Source organism: Nansenia antarctica, assembly GCF_963989245.1.
Source record: "Nansenia antarctica genome assembly, chromosome: 1".
NCBI lineage: Eukaryota > Metazoa > Chordata > Actinopteri > Argentiniformes > Microstomatidae > Nansenia > Nansenia antarctica.
Window position 1 is genome coordinate 44788015 of NC_137674.1, and position 16982 is coordinate 44804996.

Genomic DNA, 16982 nt, shown 5'->3' on the forward strand with positions numbered 1-16982 from the left:
AAATACACAACCAGGCTTCCCAGAGGCATACTGTAACCTTATAGTTGATACTGCAACATTGTAAGAGTTCTGAGAATACACAAATGTTACCTATTTTGGCAAAACTCACAGTAATTGCACTGATAACTAAAATGAAAAACACTACAGCAAGAAATTGTTTAGACTGTCTTTCTGGGGTGTAATGATGAAATCAGTGCAAAAAGGTAAAAAAGCTAAAGATTTTACCGTAATACAGTAAAATGTTCAGCTGACTGAACTGACTGCAAAAAAGTAGTAGTAGCCACACAAAATAAAACAGATCTACATGTCCAGTACCAGTCAAAAGTTTGGACAGTTTGGCATGCATCGGATTTAGAAATGGGAAATATGGTGAGAACTGAAAAAATGGAGGTTGTTAGCGAACCAGTTGTGGACCAGAGCAGCCTGGTGGAAATGTCCATTATTCCAAAGGAGAATGTAGCAGCGTAGTTCTGCTCTGGTCCCTCTTCCTGCGGGGGGGTGAGGATATTGTTGAGTGCATCAAGGAAGGTTAGCAGACGGGCAGTGTTGGGCATGATGATGGATGACCCCATGGTGACCAATGGCTGTGCACATGGTCATATTTCCCCCATGCAGGTCAGGGACATCGACGATGGCACGGTTGCCAATGATGTTCCTCCCCTGCCGCCTGGTCCTGTTCAGGTTGAACCTTGCCTCATCCTTTTTTTTTTTTTTTTTTTTTTTTATCTCTTTCCTAACACCAGGGGAGCCACCCCTCCTAAATTTCGTTGTTTGGTACCTGTACTGTAGCAATGACAAATAAAGACCATTCACCATTCATTCATTCATTCACATTCATTCAATGAATTCATGTGGAGCAGCGCTGGCATCAAGTTCAAGCACTCTCTGAAAAAGAGAAGATTACCATATCAGACAAGAGGTTTACATGCAGGAATACTGAGGTGCATAGTGACCAGTAGTGCATTATGCAATAGTGCATAGGCTTCCATACAGGACCAGCTATAGGCCTACATAGCATACAGGACCAGCTATAGGCCTACATAGCATACAGGACCAGCTATAGGCCTACATACAGGACCAGCTATAGGCATACAGGACCAGCTATAGGCCTACATACAGGACCAGCTATAGGCCTCCATACAGGACCAGCTATAGGCATACAGGACCAGCTATAGGCCTCCATACAGGACCAGCTATAGGCCTACATACAGGACCAGCTATAGGCCTACATACAGGACCAGCTATAGGCCTACATACAGGACCAGCTATAGGCCTACATACAGGACCAGCTATAGGCCTACATACAGGACCAGCTATAGGCCTACATACAGGACCAGCTATAGGCCTACATACAGGACCAGCTATAGGCCTACATACAGGACCAGCTATAGGCCTACATACAGGACCAGCTATAGGCCTACATACAGGACCAGCTATAGGCCTACATACAGGACCAGCTATAGGCCTACATACAGGACCAGCTATAGGCCTACATACAGGACCAGCTATAGGCCTACATACAGGACCAGCTATAGGCCTACATACAGGACGAGCTATAGGCCTACATACAGGACCAGCTATAGGCCTACATACAGGACCAGCTATAGGCCTACATACAGGACCAGCTATAGGCCTACATACAGGACCAGCTATAGGCCTACATACAGGACCAGCTATAGGCCTACATACAGGACCAGCTATAGGCCTACATACAGGACCAGCTATAGGCCTACATACAGGACCAGCTATAGGCCTACATACAGGACCAGCTATAGGCCTACATACAGGACCAGCTATAGGCCTACATACAGGACCAGCTATAGGCCTACATACAGGACCAGCTATAGGCCTACGTACAGGACCAGCTATAGGCCTACATACAGGACCAGCTATAGGCCTATGTACAGGACCAGCTATAGGCCTACATACAGGACCAGCTATAGGCCTACATACAGGACCAGCTATAGGCCTACATACAGGACCAGCTATAGGCCTACATACAGGACCAGCTATAGGCCTACATACAGGACCAGCTATAAGCCTACATACAGGACCAGCTATAGGCCTACATACAGGACCAGCTATAGGCCTACATACAGGACCAGCTATAGGCCTACATACAGGACCAGCTATAGGCCTACATACAGGACCAGCTATAGGCTTACATACAGGACCAGCTATGGGCCTACATACAGGACCAGCTATAGGCCTACATACAGGACCAGCTATAGGCCTACATACAGGACCAGCTATAGGCCTACATACAGGACCAGCTATAGGCCTACATACAGGACCAGCTATAGGCCTACATACAGGACCAGCTATAGGCCTACATACAGGACCAGCTATAGGCCTACATACAGGACCAGCTATAGGCCTACATACAGGACCAGCTATAGGCCTACATACAGGACCAGCTATAGGCCTACATACAGGACCAGCTATAGGCCTACATACAGGACCAGCTATAGGCCTACATACAGGACCAGCTATAGGCCTACATACAGGACCAGCTATAGGCCTACATACAGGACCAGCTATAGGCATACATACAGGACCAGCTATAGGCCTACATACAGGACCAGCTATAGGCCTACATACAGGACCAGCTATAGGCCTACATACAGGACCAGCTATAGGCCTACATACAGGACCAGCTATAGGCCTACATACAGGACCAGCTATAGGCCTACATACAGGACCAGCTATAGGCCTACATACAGGACCAGCTATAGGCCTACATACAGGACCAGCTATAGGCCTACATACAGGACCAGCTATAGGCCTACATACAGGACCAGCTATAGGCTTCCATACAGGACCAGCTATAGGCCTACATACAGGACCAGCTATAGGCCGACATACAGGACCAGCTATAGGCCTACATACAGGACCAGCTATAGGCATACATACAGGACCAGCTATAGGCCTACATACAGGACCAGCTATAGGCCTACATACAGGACCAGCTATAGGCCGACATACAGGACCAGCTATAGGCCTAGATACAGGACCAGCTATAGGCTTCCATACAGGACCAGCTATAGGCCTACATACAGGACCAGCTATAGGCCTACATACAGGACCAGCTATAGGCCTACATACAGGACCAGCTATAGGCCTACATACAGGACCAGCTATAGGCCTACATACAGGACCAGCTATAGGCCTACATACAGGACCAGCTATAGGCCTACATACAGGACCAGCTATAGGCCTACATACAGGACCAGCTATATGCCTACATACAGGACCAGCTATAGGCCTACATACAGGACCAGCTATAGGCCTACATACAGGACCAGCTATAGGCCTACATACAGGACCAGCTATAGGCCTACATACAGGACCAGCTATAGGCCTACATACAGGACCAGCTATAGGCCTACATACAGGACCAGCTATAGGCCTACATACAGGACCAGCTATAGGCCTACATACAGGACCAGCTATAGGCCTACATACAGGACCAGCTATAGGCCTACATACAGGACCAGCTATAGGCCTACATACAGGACCAGCTATAGGCCTACATACAGGACCAGCTATAGGCCTACATACAGGACCCGCTATAGGCCTACATACAGGACCAGCTATAGGCCTACATACAGGACCAGCTATAGGCCTACATACAGGACCAGCTATAGGCCTACATACAGGACCAGCTATAGGCCTACGTACAGGACCAGCTATAGGCCTACATACAGGACCAGCTATAGGCCTACATACAGGACCAGCTATAGGCCTACATACAGGACCAGCTATAGGCTTCCATACAGGACCAGCTATAGGCCTACATACAGGACCAGCTATAGGCCTACATACAGGAACACTGAGGTGCATAGTTACAGTAACCTGCTGTACTAACTTGCACATAATGGTAACGTAGCTCCTTCACTCGTCAGCGTTGCGCTCAAACGGTACGTGATAACCGTTTAATTGGAAGCTGGTGTTTCTTAAGGACATGCTCTATTGTGGACAGGCTGACCTGGTCAATGTTTGGGAAGAGGACATTGTCTTGTATGGCTCTGTATTTAATTTTCTTCAGTGCAATGGCATTATTATGGTGGCCTCTTTTCCCCAACACAGTAGGGGTCACCTGAGGCCTCTTTTAGGCTCTGATACATGACTGGTGTGTTTTGCCAATTGAGTTTGAACAGGTGCGAAGAGAGCGAGACCAGTTGGTAATTAGAGTGTGGCATTTTGAAGGCCAGTGTTTTCCAGGTGAACAAAGTGTGCTAAATAATGTGATTTGTTCTTAGACTCTTGCAAAAATGTGAGATTTGTGAAAACCAATGAAATTGTGCTTAGAGTTTAGCAGTCTGGAGTCTTGTTGCTGATACATGAGCTTTCACAAGTTTTCAAAATTGAGTGCATAGTTCCCTGTTTTGTGTGTATACAATGGAGAAAAACTGTAATAAGAGGAGACCTTGGAACAGCTGTGGCAGAAGACAGTGGCTCATGTTGGTGCATTCACCTACAGTCCGATTCTAGACATCTTGTCATTCTCTATGGCCACCCTGGAGACTGAAAAGTATTGAACCCTCACTGTATATGAATTTGCCTACATGACATTACCTCCTCCACTCAAAACTGCCCTGTTTGTTGTAGTATTAAAAACACTGCTTATTATCTGCTTATTATCTTTGTTTGTGCTGTTAAAGTGTTTTACATCTTTAATTTCATACCCTGTAGAGTCTAATATGAATCCAATGAGGCAGAACTTCCTGTCCATTATGTTCTTGTGTTTGTATTATGCCCATATTAGCAACATTTGGATATAGCTCACAGAATAATATACACTGCCAAAAATTGACTTCCTCTGTCAGAAATAAATGTTGATCCGAAAAATAAGAAAAACATTCTACATATACTGTTTACTTTTGCAGAGGTTGCTTTTGGTCAAGGTGAGTATTTTGGGGAGTTAGGGCGAGAAGAACCTGTTGACATTGTTTTCATTAGGATACTGAACGTAGGTGGCCTATGGCGGGAGGAAGCGTGTGCCTCTATTGAAAACCTGTTTGCAAACAGGAAGAGGTGACTGCTCTGTGGTTTCTTCTATTCTCCTCAGTGCTCAGATTAGCCTCATGTGTGTCGGGCGTTCCCTGTTCTTACCTCACCCCCCACCTCACCCCCTGATGTGGGGCCCTAGGGCCTGCTCTCTCCAGGCCTCACGCCCTGACATGGGGCCCTAGGGCCTGCTCACCCCAGGCCTCACCCCCTGACATGGGGGCTCTCTTCCCCTCACAACAATCCCATGATTCACTAATCCCATCAGGACCTCCCCTAAATTCCACAATTCCCAAATACCCTCTCGATTCACCACACCCCCCTGGGAAGGGAATGTGGAACAACTCCCCCACCCAGAACATTCAGACATGTTTATGGTGCCTAGCAACACCGCAAAACACATACTGTGCCATGGAGGAGATTAAAAGGACGTAACTATTTTAAAGGCCCATTTGTCAAACCGTCATATCTCCTGCCTGTGATTTGTAGTCATCTTCTCCCCAAACACCAGCACACATAGAAACACTGAATTATTTGTGTTATTATCATATCTGAGATTTTTTCCATGTGGTTTATTATACATTTTTCTTACATAGTGGGAATACGTGGTGGGAGAAAATGCATTTGCCTACAGTATTTCTTGTGGCTGCCACACAGAGCCTGGGAGGCCCGATATGAACAATTCAGACATTGTCATGTCCTCACATCATTAAGATGTGCTACTATCCTCATTCTCTTTGAGGAGGAGCTATCTTTGATATACATAACAGAGTTTCATTTGCTGCCCTGAGGGCTTTGACCTTTTTTTATTCCTCACACGCTAATCATGTCTCAGCCCGTTTAGCTTCACAACACCCCCACAATACGTTGTTTACCATGGGTGTGTGCTGGGCCCAAATTGAACTAGCATGCCATGATGTGGGTGATGATTACCTCCTGGATCCACATTCTCATGATCACAGTTCTACTTTATTACTTTTATTATACATCATTCAGGACATCAATTATAATAAATGAACGATCAAGAATTAAAGCGCAAATCGTGTTGTGTGACGGTTCATAAAGACAACTGTTAGTTTCATGAGTTCTCTAAAAATGGTACTCGTTATAAGAAAATACACCCCCCCCCCCCCCCCCCGCCCATAATCATCTATTTAGAATATAAATCATTCTCAACATCAGATCTGTGCTTTAGCCCCATCTGTTCTTCTATCTTTCCTGTGTTGCCCTCCCAAATCCCCACCTTTATTAAAACCACACAGATCAAACAGGGAACTCCCCGGCAGGTAAGTGTACAGGTGATTAAACAGACGGACAGGACAAAGACACCACCAACCAGCTGTATCCTCTCAAGTCTTTAAAACAGTATCTGGGTCTGTCGTAGGGGAGGCTGGTGGAGGCAGACATCGGAGGATGGGCTTATTGCACTGCATGGAACCGGATGAGGAATGGTATATCAAACTGTTTGACACCATTCTTTATTCCATTCCATGCATTACAATGAGCCCGTCTGTCTCCGCTGGATCTCTGTATACTGTTAGTAGTCCAGTCACACATTTCAGGGGAATAGTGTGTTGTACAGGTGAGTAAAATAGCACATCTATCCATATGATCCTTAATAAGACTCTGATGAAAGCTTTTATTGCTTAACAATACAGTATAGACATGTTTTTTCAAGAACCGTGGCCCTCTCAGAGTTTTTGGATTCATCTCTGTATCCATTTGATCGAAACAAGGAGCTTATTGTAACCTGGAGGGAGAGCGCTGATACTGGCAGGCATCTTGCCTCTGTGTCCCTATTGCTGTGTTTGGCATGAAACAAGACCATCAAGTTCAAACAAGAAATAAAGGAGAAAGCAGAAGTAAGTGTACAGTAAAACAGAGAATTGTGGTTTCCAGTATTTTATTGCCCAGCAGCAAATTGATATGTGCACAGGTGTAATTGGAGCTGGAATCTAAATTGCAGACGATTACAGAGCAGCTTTTACTGTAGCTTCCAGCTGTGTAGCAGGGAGGGTTAGTGGACTCTCCCTGCTAGCAAGGTGTGTTTCAGGGACAGGAGAGGGGTGAGGTTAACGGAATCAATTTGTATTGGGAGCCATCTGTCACCTACGCCATGCCATACAATACCTCACCTGCCATAGGCTGTTGAGTTGCATGTGTTTGTACTTACTGTAGGTGGACAAAGGCAGGTATATTAGCTACGCCTCCTACTGCTGTTGACTGAAAACACTGAAATACAACCTCATGGCTAATTCATGACTGTCTATGATACTGCATTTCTGTCACTTTCATGATGACCTAATGTTCTGAAAAGTAGATCCTCCTTTGGGCCTTTGATACAGTACAGGCACTGAAGAATCTTGTTTGAGAAGGTTTCACATTACATATAACATAGGTGAGCCCTGTTTATTATAGTATGTTTGCAAACTGTTCATAATGTGTAGGTGGACATCGCATTGTGATTTAAACAGCTGTGAGACTTCTGAAATCCAATTATGCGGTCTGACAGGGTTGGACTGGTTTCCTAATTACTGTACGTTAATGAGGTTATCAAGGTTCAAGGTTTCTTTATTGTCCCCTAGGGGAAATTAGTTTTGCAGATAGGTTCACACAGAATACCAAAAGGACAACATCACAACAACATCAACGCAATAATCAATAGAATAAGATCGCAGAGCTAATTCAGAGAAATTGAAATGTATACCAGTACAAAACATGTAAGTGTGCAAAAAGTGCAGGAGGAGTACAAGAATGCAGCCAAAGTGCTATTTGCCATTTAGCATATTAATAGCGCTCCGCTAGGGATGAAAGAAACATGACATCTTTTAGTCCTCCTAGCAGGAGCCCTGAAATGACGGCCAGAGGGCAAAAGATCAAACACCCTCTGGAGTGGAGGGTCCTAGCAGACCAATATAGCTTCAGCCCTCCTAAGGACCTGCCTGCTATAAATGTTCAAAAGCCTGACTACCACCAGAGATTCTACTGGCCACTTTAACAAGACCTCCAAGTCTGTTCTTATTGGATAGATTTAGGTTATAAAACCATGCAGCAATAATGTTAGAGCAGATTCAATTAAACTTCTGTAAAAGAGAGTCATCATCTCAGTAGAAACGTTAAAAGACGTTAACATTTTTCTCAGGAAAAAAAGTATTTGCTAAACCTTTTTTGCGGTAGCGTCAACATGGGATTTGAAACACAGTTTGTTGTCAAGAACATTACCCACATATTTATAGCTCTCTACTGGCTATGTACTGGGTCAAAGTCAACATCTTTAATAACAGTTGGCAGTGGGCTAGGTGGTGAAATCAATGTACATGTATTTCGTTTTTGATGGAGGAAAGACTCATCACACCAAGACACAAAGTAATCCACCACTGGCCCATGATTCTGTTTCTCCCCTTCAAGGAGGCTAACAATAACGGAATCATCAGCAGACTTTAAGATGTGTCTATTCTCATAGTTGCTGTGACACTCATTAGTGTACAAGATGTAAAGAAGGGGGGAGAGATAGCAGCCTTGTGGGGAACCCGTGGATGTGTAGAGCTGGTTGCTGTAACATTGCTGTGACCTGTCTGTTAAAAAAAAGTCCATTATCCAACCAATCAGTGTGTGAGTGTGTGTGTGTGTGTGTGTGTGTGTGTGTGTGTGTGTGTGCGTGTGTGTGTGTGTGTGTGTGTGTGTGTGTGCGCGCTCGAGCATGTATGTTTGTGTTTGCGTGTGTCACACACAGTTGGGTGTGGTAGTAGTAGCATGCCACTCTGTGCTTGAGCCCTCCTCCATATTTCCCTGGGAAACTTTGTAAACGTACAGAAGTGAAAAGGCAGGCAACACCCAAAACATGAATAGAAATAGTTCACCCAGTCATAGACAAGCAGGGTCTAATTATGCGAAGGAACGAGTGTTCCTCAGGGAAGTGAACAAACAAATGAATAGTTGTCGTATCAGTTTTGCTGTTGACTCCAACCAAGTAGGCCTATGAAGCGTGGGGCTTTCCTTTGTTCCAAGTGCTAGATACAGTATTCACACATTGTTTGGATAGACACCAAGTTAACATTTACATTTACGTTTTTGATATTTAGCAGATGCCTTTATCCAAAGCGACTTACAACATTTGTAACAATTGTACACTTAGTACATTTGTCTAAAGTAAGTGAATCATATACCAGCGCTAATGAGGTGTGTGTGTATGTGTGTGTGTGTGTGTATGTGTGTGTGTGTGTGTGTGTGTGTGTGTGTGTGTGTGTGTGTGTGTGTGTGTGTGTGTGTGTGATAGAGAGAGAGAGAGAAGAGAGAGAGAGAGAGAGAGAGAGAGAGAGAGAGAGAGAGAGAGAGAGAGAGAGAGAGAGAGAGAGAGAGATCCAGATCTGTGCAGATGAGATTGCCATCGTTGCTCAATTCAGTCAAGACACTGTGTGGTTGTGTCTTCTTCCAAGGTATGTCGCATTTTGAATGGAATATAACAACAAAATACCAAAGAAAGACCAGTTTAATTTCCAATGCTGGAGTTCTGTGCAGATTGCCATTGTTCATTTCTATGAAGACAGATGATTAAATTCTAATAAAATATGAGTGCCTGTCATATTGAGTGAATTAACTGCCTGCAATTTCACAGCTTGCCAACAGAGCGCACTCGTGAGTCGCAGTCATTGACAGGTCGAAAATAAATGGTAGGCTATGATGATAATGTTATGAATCAAATGAGTCGGCCATGTGAGATCTTTATGTCCCAAAAATGTTTTGATTTAAGAACTAACATTTATAATAATTCAAAAGCAATATTATGTATCCCGTTGTTTTTCACAGCTGCTACACAACAGGAAAGTAGCATAACCTACAAATAAACTGTCTGACAGCCAAACTATAAATCCTATCCTTTTCGAACTTTTGAATACTAAAATGTTATCTTTCTTTTTTAATCAACGCTGAGCGGTTGTCAGAGATGTGAGATAAGTTGCTCCGCCTAGTTCGGTAGTATCACCTCGGGTGCGTTCGTAAATAGGGTCTGAAAATCTGATCAGCACTCATGGAATGCCTCTTGTCCAATAAAATGACTTGGTCTCTTTATGACGTTGAACCCAGTGTGCGCTCCGGCGCTCTCGGAGCAAATTTACGAACGCACCCCCTCGTTTCAGTCCGGTTGAGAATGAACAGCAGAAACTGCAACTTGATCCTCCATCAGTGACGGGAGGCGAATTTGCGGAACCTAGGATAGTAGGGGAAGGCAGGGCGCGAGACTCGCCAGCCAATAAGGGGGCTCTTCACGAGTGCTTCGCCAACCAATCAGGTAGCGGTATTGCCCTACCTTCCCCTACCATCCTAGGGTCCGCAAATTCGCTGACGGGAGCCGTGGGGGTTTGACTCCTACCTTCTACCATGCGTGTGGAACAGCTCCCACTGCGGAGTGAACACCAACTACAGTGAAGAGGAACCAGAGAGAGAGAGAGAGACAGCAGCTGTTGTAGATTGAAAAGTTGCAATGGGAGTTGTATAATAAAGTAGAAGGTGACCATTCTATACCGATATCATTGTTTTTTTTTAGAGTATCGCGTTTTTATTGTTGATTCAATTTATTGACCAAAAATGCAAGCAATGGATCCAATAACGAAGTGGACACCAAAGCAAGTTGTCGACTGGATGAAAGGTACGTTTTGGACACTTCACAGTTCACACACAGTTCGGTTTCACGACAATTGTCTATCTGAAACTTGAGAAACTTGAACTCAATTGCCAATAATAGCTGCTATCTCTCTCTCATTCATCCCTGCATGGATGGTCGCTCTGTTTAGCTCTAGTTTCGTTGAAACTGCCATCATGTGCCGCCAACTAAGGTTCGCTGTCAAGAGAACTTTCTGAACAAAGGGACTGATATCTCTTCTTCTTCATAGAATGCTGTTCTGAAGTTTGGCCATTCAAATGAAGGGCTAACAAGTTGCAGCTGTGTGATTCTAAAGGCCTTCATTCATTCATGAATGGGTTACATTATGGTTTCCGATTGTTGTTTCCAAACTTTGAAACATTGTTGCATTGTTTTTCAAGCGCATTGTCAGCGCTTTAACTCGTTGATACAAAATGACAAGTGGTGTTGAACAACACACGTTGATCATTTGGGACCAATCCATCTGAATGTGTACGACACTTTTAAATACATTTAATAGCTCTTCATTAATGAAATCGAAGAACAGTGTGCATACTGTTTTTTTTATTTTTTATAATTTTTTAAGAGACTACCATGGTTCTCAGGTGTTCATGAATTGATACAATTCCCAAGAACTTGAACTTTTACCCATAGTTTTGCCTCAGGTAGATTTATTAATCCAAACCTGTCTGGTGCCACTAAATGCGGCTAACCGTCATCGGCAGCTCAGTAGATTGCATAGTAGCCAACTGGTGAGGAAATGTCCTACTAGGCACCTGACCTTACAGTGAAACCTGGAATGCCGGTTATGGAAATGACATAAGCTAGGAGCAATTCTTCTTTGAAGTACCTGTCCTGAACCGTGTCACAACATTGGCATGCAAAGAGTGACTGTCTGCAGCTGGTATGTAAGGTATCAACATCCATCCCCCCTTGCTTTAAGAGATGTCACCTAAATATGCAAGATGGAAAGTAGGCCTATCTGAAACTTCAGCAGGGCAGATACAGGAATGTGCATCTTGTATTGCCCTTAACTTCTGATAATTCAGATGAGAGGGAAATGTACAGTTATCTTCTGAAGCGATGCTTGTGCCAGCCTAATCAGAAGAATAATCTTACTTTTAAGATTCAAATCTTATCAAATAGTGTTTCACGATATATTCTGAGGTGCTGATTTTCCAGAATAAACTCCTTTTATTCTTATTGAACACTTGCAATGCGTTAAAATGTACAGTGACTAGAACTGCTGCCGAGTTGCTGAATGAAGCAGACCTGATGCATTATGTTCAGTGCCTGTGGGTAGATGGGACTAAAAGAGCCTATGGGATTGCAGAGGTAGGGGGGGTTACCCTGTGCCTGTAGTGAATAGTGCCTGGTCAGTGTATGTATGGATGGAGGATTATCTCTGTAGACACCCCCCCCGATCGTCAGTCTTCTGTGTTCTCTCTGACTCAGCAGTTCTTCACTGAAGGGTCTTACCCCTGGATTTGTGGAGAGCTCTGTTCAGTGGCCAGCCCCTCTGCCTAAAACAACAACAAACCATTGGTACTGTAGGGGTGGGCATCGACGATCGATAATTGATCGATAATTGATCGATAAGGATCTTGGTCGATCACAAAATAAAACATTTGGTCGATCACAAAAAACAAAAAAATAAAAATAAATAAATTTGTGATCGACCAAATGTTTTATTTTGTGATCGATCAATTATCGATCGTCGATGCCCACGCCATACAAACATCAGTCATGCCTTCTTTCATTGTCGACCGTTGTTTTCTACAGGGGGATAATGGTTGCTTTTGTTGAAATGTGTTGAATCGTTGGTTGATTTTATTGTTGAAAATGAATGTATATATTGTCCCTGTAAGGACTATGAACTCTCAATTTAAAGACTGTAGTTGGTTTTTGTATGATGACTGGATGCCCTGAGGGATATTTCTCAACTGGTCTTCAGGCTGTACCTGTTGTGTCGTATTGTTTAAATGCCATGTATCATTTGTGTGACGCCCAAATTTGTCCAAAGGCAATATGCACTTTTGTAAATCAGGCTTCAAACTGGCTTAACTACATAACTGAACAGTTTTTGACTGTCAATATGGGCCAATGTCACATCCATGGTAGAAAGACTTTTTTCTGAATTCCAATTATGCCTTTTTGGAATGCTTTTTCCGGAATGCTAAACCAAGAATGTTGCCATATTAGGTTCCTCTTCCTGTGAATTTGGTTATGACACAGGAAATTCACGTGAACAAAGACTGAATTCGATGTCCTTATGAAATACCCAATGACATAAGCACACAGTACGCACTCTGAAGGACCACATTGTAGAAGTTGATGTCAGACTTTAGTCATTTTCCAAATATAGTCTTGAGTCCATGAGTAATACTCAGCCTGAGGAGGGCTAATGCTATTCAGGGAATGTTTAGCTCAAAACTCAGCCGAATAGTTTCACACTTGCAAAGACACTTTATTTTTTTTTCTCCTTACTTGTCCACCTCCTACTTACTGGGGAAGTCTGCCAAGTCGAACCAGGCATTCCAAACATGCAAACTTGACTACTGTTGAAGTAAGAGGCTGCTATCTGATGCTGGACCACAATGAAACTCCCTGCTGACTTTAGTGTATGATGAATAATATACAGTACAGTCTTTTTTAATAGTTTTATGTTTGTTAGAGTTTTCTTTGTGTATACGAATCACAAAGCCTGCTGCACACCCTGTCTTAGGATTTATTTTTAAGCCATCGGTCACGATTAGAGAGCGGATGATCTAATGGCTGTCCCAATGAGCTCACCAGGATAAAGGTGTCAAACATAAAGGTGAGAGAGGGTCACCTCTTAGGTGTGTGTGTGTGTGTGTGTGTGTGTGTGTGTGTGTGTGTGTGTGTGTGTTGAGCCTGGCTATATATACTAGGTGAAAATGAGGATTGCCTGCAAGTGTGTACGTAGGTGTGCACATGCTTGTGTACGGTGGCCTTGCTGTTGTAGCTCTCCAGTCTCCAGTGTCCTTATCTTGAGGTGATAGCGGAGGTGTTGGCATTGAGGGGCAGGATCCCTATTAGGCAGTATCAGAGACTTCCCTAACTGGTGTGTGAACAGACGCAGCACATGGAGCTTGACCTGATTCAGCCATTCCCTGGCTCTGGCCTCTCTACCACTGCACAGTACAGTGCCCTCCCCACTATTCTCACATACTTGCATGGTTGCGTGTTTGAACAGTCCCCAAAATGAAGGCTACATTAATCCCCAATGATGACCTGCATTGGCTGTGTGTGCACAGGCAGCAAAGGGGCAGGTGTTGAATTTATTGGATAAGGGCTTGGCTAGCAGCTAGCGCCACAGAACTGCCCCCCCACCCCCTCTTTCTCAAGAGTTTGGTTCGTAGAAAAAGGTAAAGAGGGGAGGCAGATTATGCCTTGGAAATCATTAAGTGAAAACTGCATCCTTTGTCATTGTTACCAGTTTCCAGTAATCCTGCCGTTCTGTTTTCTAGCCAGCTGATCCATTAGTGTTGTATTGATGAGGAGACCTCCATGTTTCCTTTCATAGAGAAAAGTCGTTAGACTTGAGGGAAGCCGGTGTAAGAAGATTCTCCCTGGGGTGAGGAACCCGAGAGCGGTGGTAGTGGTACTTTCGCCCTGTCGCCATTGCCCTGTCCTGTTTCTCACACCGCTGTGTGTCAAAAGCTGATGTTGAAGAGGCCTCCCTCATCGTTAACGGTTGATGTTTATCCATTGTTCTAGTTGCTGTGTTCAGTGTTTGAGAAGATGGGATTGATTGAGCGTTGGATGAGAGGTGGTCAGACCAATTTGATTATTTTTCACTTCACAATTGTGGCAGATTCAAATTCAAATTTGTGACACAAAATTGTGAATTTTTGTGACACATTTGTGAATTTTTCATTCACTTATCTACACTAGAGATGCCATCCTATGTGCAATACAAGGATTCATAGAATATTAAATACTATGCACAGGGTTCATGATAGGTTTTAATCTGTATGCCAGAATCGGTTGACATTTGAATTAATCAGCGTTTCTTTTTTACAATGCCCTGAGAGGTGAGAGGGGGTCACCTTGTCCCCACTCCAAGTTGGACCTGGGCAGTTGTTGGCTTTTCTTTCAAATCCAAATGTGCATTGCAAATCTCCCAGCTCATCTGAGCTTAGCAGTGCTGCTAGCTGTTTGGCCCCAGTGCCCTAAGAGCATTGGCCTGTGAAACAGCAGGCTTAAGCCATGGGAAAAGGTGAATGACATGTAGGCTACTATGCAAGCAATACTCAAGTGACAAAAGGGACTTGACGTCGAGTAGGTTGCGGTCCTTGCGGAAGTGTATAGTTGTGTTGATAGCACTATCAAAGCATCATGGACTCTACTATGCTAAAACAACCACTGGATATGACAGGAATGCAGTCGGCTGCTGTTCTGTTAGCGAACCAAGCCACTGCCTCCATGAATCAGCAGTGAAAACACGCATGGATGTCCTTTTATGCACATGCGCCACCAGTTGCTTTTAAAGGATTTAAATGCCTGAGCCAAAATGACTGCTCAGCTTCCCTCGGTTTAGAATGCACGACACATCTTCTCACTACCCCCTGCTGCTGTATTTACTTTTTTAATTATTATTATCTCATGCATCACCAAAACAACACACAGTCAAAGTTGAATAAATTGTTGAGGTCAACTGAACAAAAGCCTTTTACTTTTACTATTATTATAGCCATTACATGTAATGTGTATATATGTATGAGTGCTACAGCAAGTCCCAGCATTTAGAGAACAAGTTCAGACAAGCCCACATGGTACGGTGGCCATGGTGGTATGAGTGGTGAAAGGATGGACGAGAGAGAGAGAGAGAGAGAGTCTAGACAAGGGTTTCTCTGAGGATACGAAAAACACCTAGAGGACCCAGAGGAAACCCAAATATCTTTGGTTAATTACTTGTGTTTGTGTGTGCTTGTGTGTGCTTGTGTGTGCTTGTGTGTTTGTGTGCCTGTGTGTGTGCGCGCGCTCATGCTCACAAGAGTTGATATTATTTTACAACAGGTCACTAAAAAAACGGCGATAAGGTGACAGGACTGTGCCAAGCTTCTGTTTTGATTGTAATGTGTGGAAGTCACCCGTGTGTCCCAGTGGATGAGTCTGGTGAAAGTCTCACAAGGAAAGACCAGTGAAGTCATACCCCATTGAAGCTTTGGATCACTCATTTCCTTCCTTTGGAGTTCCCCCATTTGCAAGTGATTGTTTTCCAGCTACAGAATTCCCTGAATAGTGATGATCGGCCCACTGTTCCTCATGCGGTAAAGAGGGGTGGTTTTCTAGACACAGATTAGGCCCAAACCAAATATGCCAGTAAATTGTGCATTTCAAGGGAAAGTCCACTGCTTCTTGCAGTGTCATGTTTTTGTGTTTGAATTTATAGTGAGGCTGAATTGCTTACTGCAGTAGTCATTGACTGCTCTCGTATCTGTAGGATGATTGAACTGAACTGCAAATCCCATCCCAGATATGAGCTGAATCCTCACCTAAAGCAGAGACGATCATTGAAAAGCCTGACCTTTGAGCACAACCTGGCCCTTGAGTCTCAGACAAAATGTTCCGCTTGCCTTTGAATTCACTTTGAATGGGTCGCACAAAAGAAGACGATAGCATGTTGTAGGTTTTGAAAGGTCAAAATGTGCTTGGCTACCGCGCACCTTTTGTTTAAACAGGCAGGGGTGTTTCCCAACCCAGACAAAGAGTCTGGGGCAAAGACGAGCATCATGGATGATGCAGTGTTCGCTTCCTCTGTTTTCATTGGCTCTGACAGGGAACATTGAACCTCTTTCACCTTGTTTGTTGTGCCCTATTTTACCTCTGTTTACAGTCAACAGCAGCTTTCTAATGTAGGGTAATATGTCAGTATCATGTTTAATCTGTCAGGACAGTGTTTGAGACCCATAACAGGTGCAGACAGAAACACAAACAAGCTCATCTGGAAATGGCCAGGGGTGTGTTGTAGTGGTGGAAGGATTTGTGTCTGTATGTCTGTGTCTGTCTGTGTCTGTGTGTGTGTGTGTGTGTGTGTGTGTGTGTGTGTCTGGCACACTAGTGGTGAAAGGATTTGTGTCTGTGTCTGTCTTTGTGTGTGTCTTTTACCACGTCAGAGGCAGTACAGAACAGATATACATTTATGAGCCTTATTTTGTGTGTCAGAGATCACTCTAACAGGAGGCTGGTAGGCGATACGTACATGTCCGGAAGAGCAGGGTTGTGTGTGGGCTGCTGCGTCAGTAGCAGTGACTGGCTGCATCGTGCTCCGTGGGTGTCACACTGCCTGGTCACGCTGTCGATCACA

The 16982-nt window shown here is 44.1% G+C and overlaps 2 protein-coding genes across 2 annotated transcripts in view; both read left to right on the forward strand.

The window, feature by feature from the left end:
* The window catches only part of qpct (glutaminyl-peptide cyclotransferase), an 8388-nt gene extending 7580 nt beyond the window's left edge, over positions 1-808 (forward strand). Inside the window, exon 7 of the mRNA XM_080547867.1 lies at positions 1-808. This exon is cut by the window's left edge and continues 1108 nt beyond it. The gene's annotated coding sequence lies outside the window, so the exon portion shown is untranslated.
* A 9785-nt stretch (positions 809-10593) lies between these two features.
* The window catches only part of LOC308150337 (connector enhancer of kinase suppressor of ras 3-like), a gene marked incomplete at both ends in the record, with an annotated part of 51124 nt that continues 44735 nt past the window's right edge, over positions 10594-16982 (forward strand). Inside the window, one exon of the mRNA XM_080523181.1 lies at positions 10594-10654. Coding sequence (XP_080379307.1) covers positions 10594-10654 — 61 coding nt within the window. The remainder of the gene's footprint in view (positions 10655-16982) is intronic.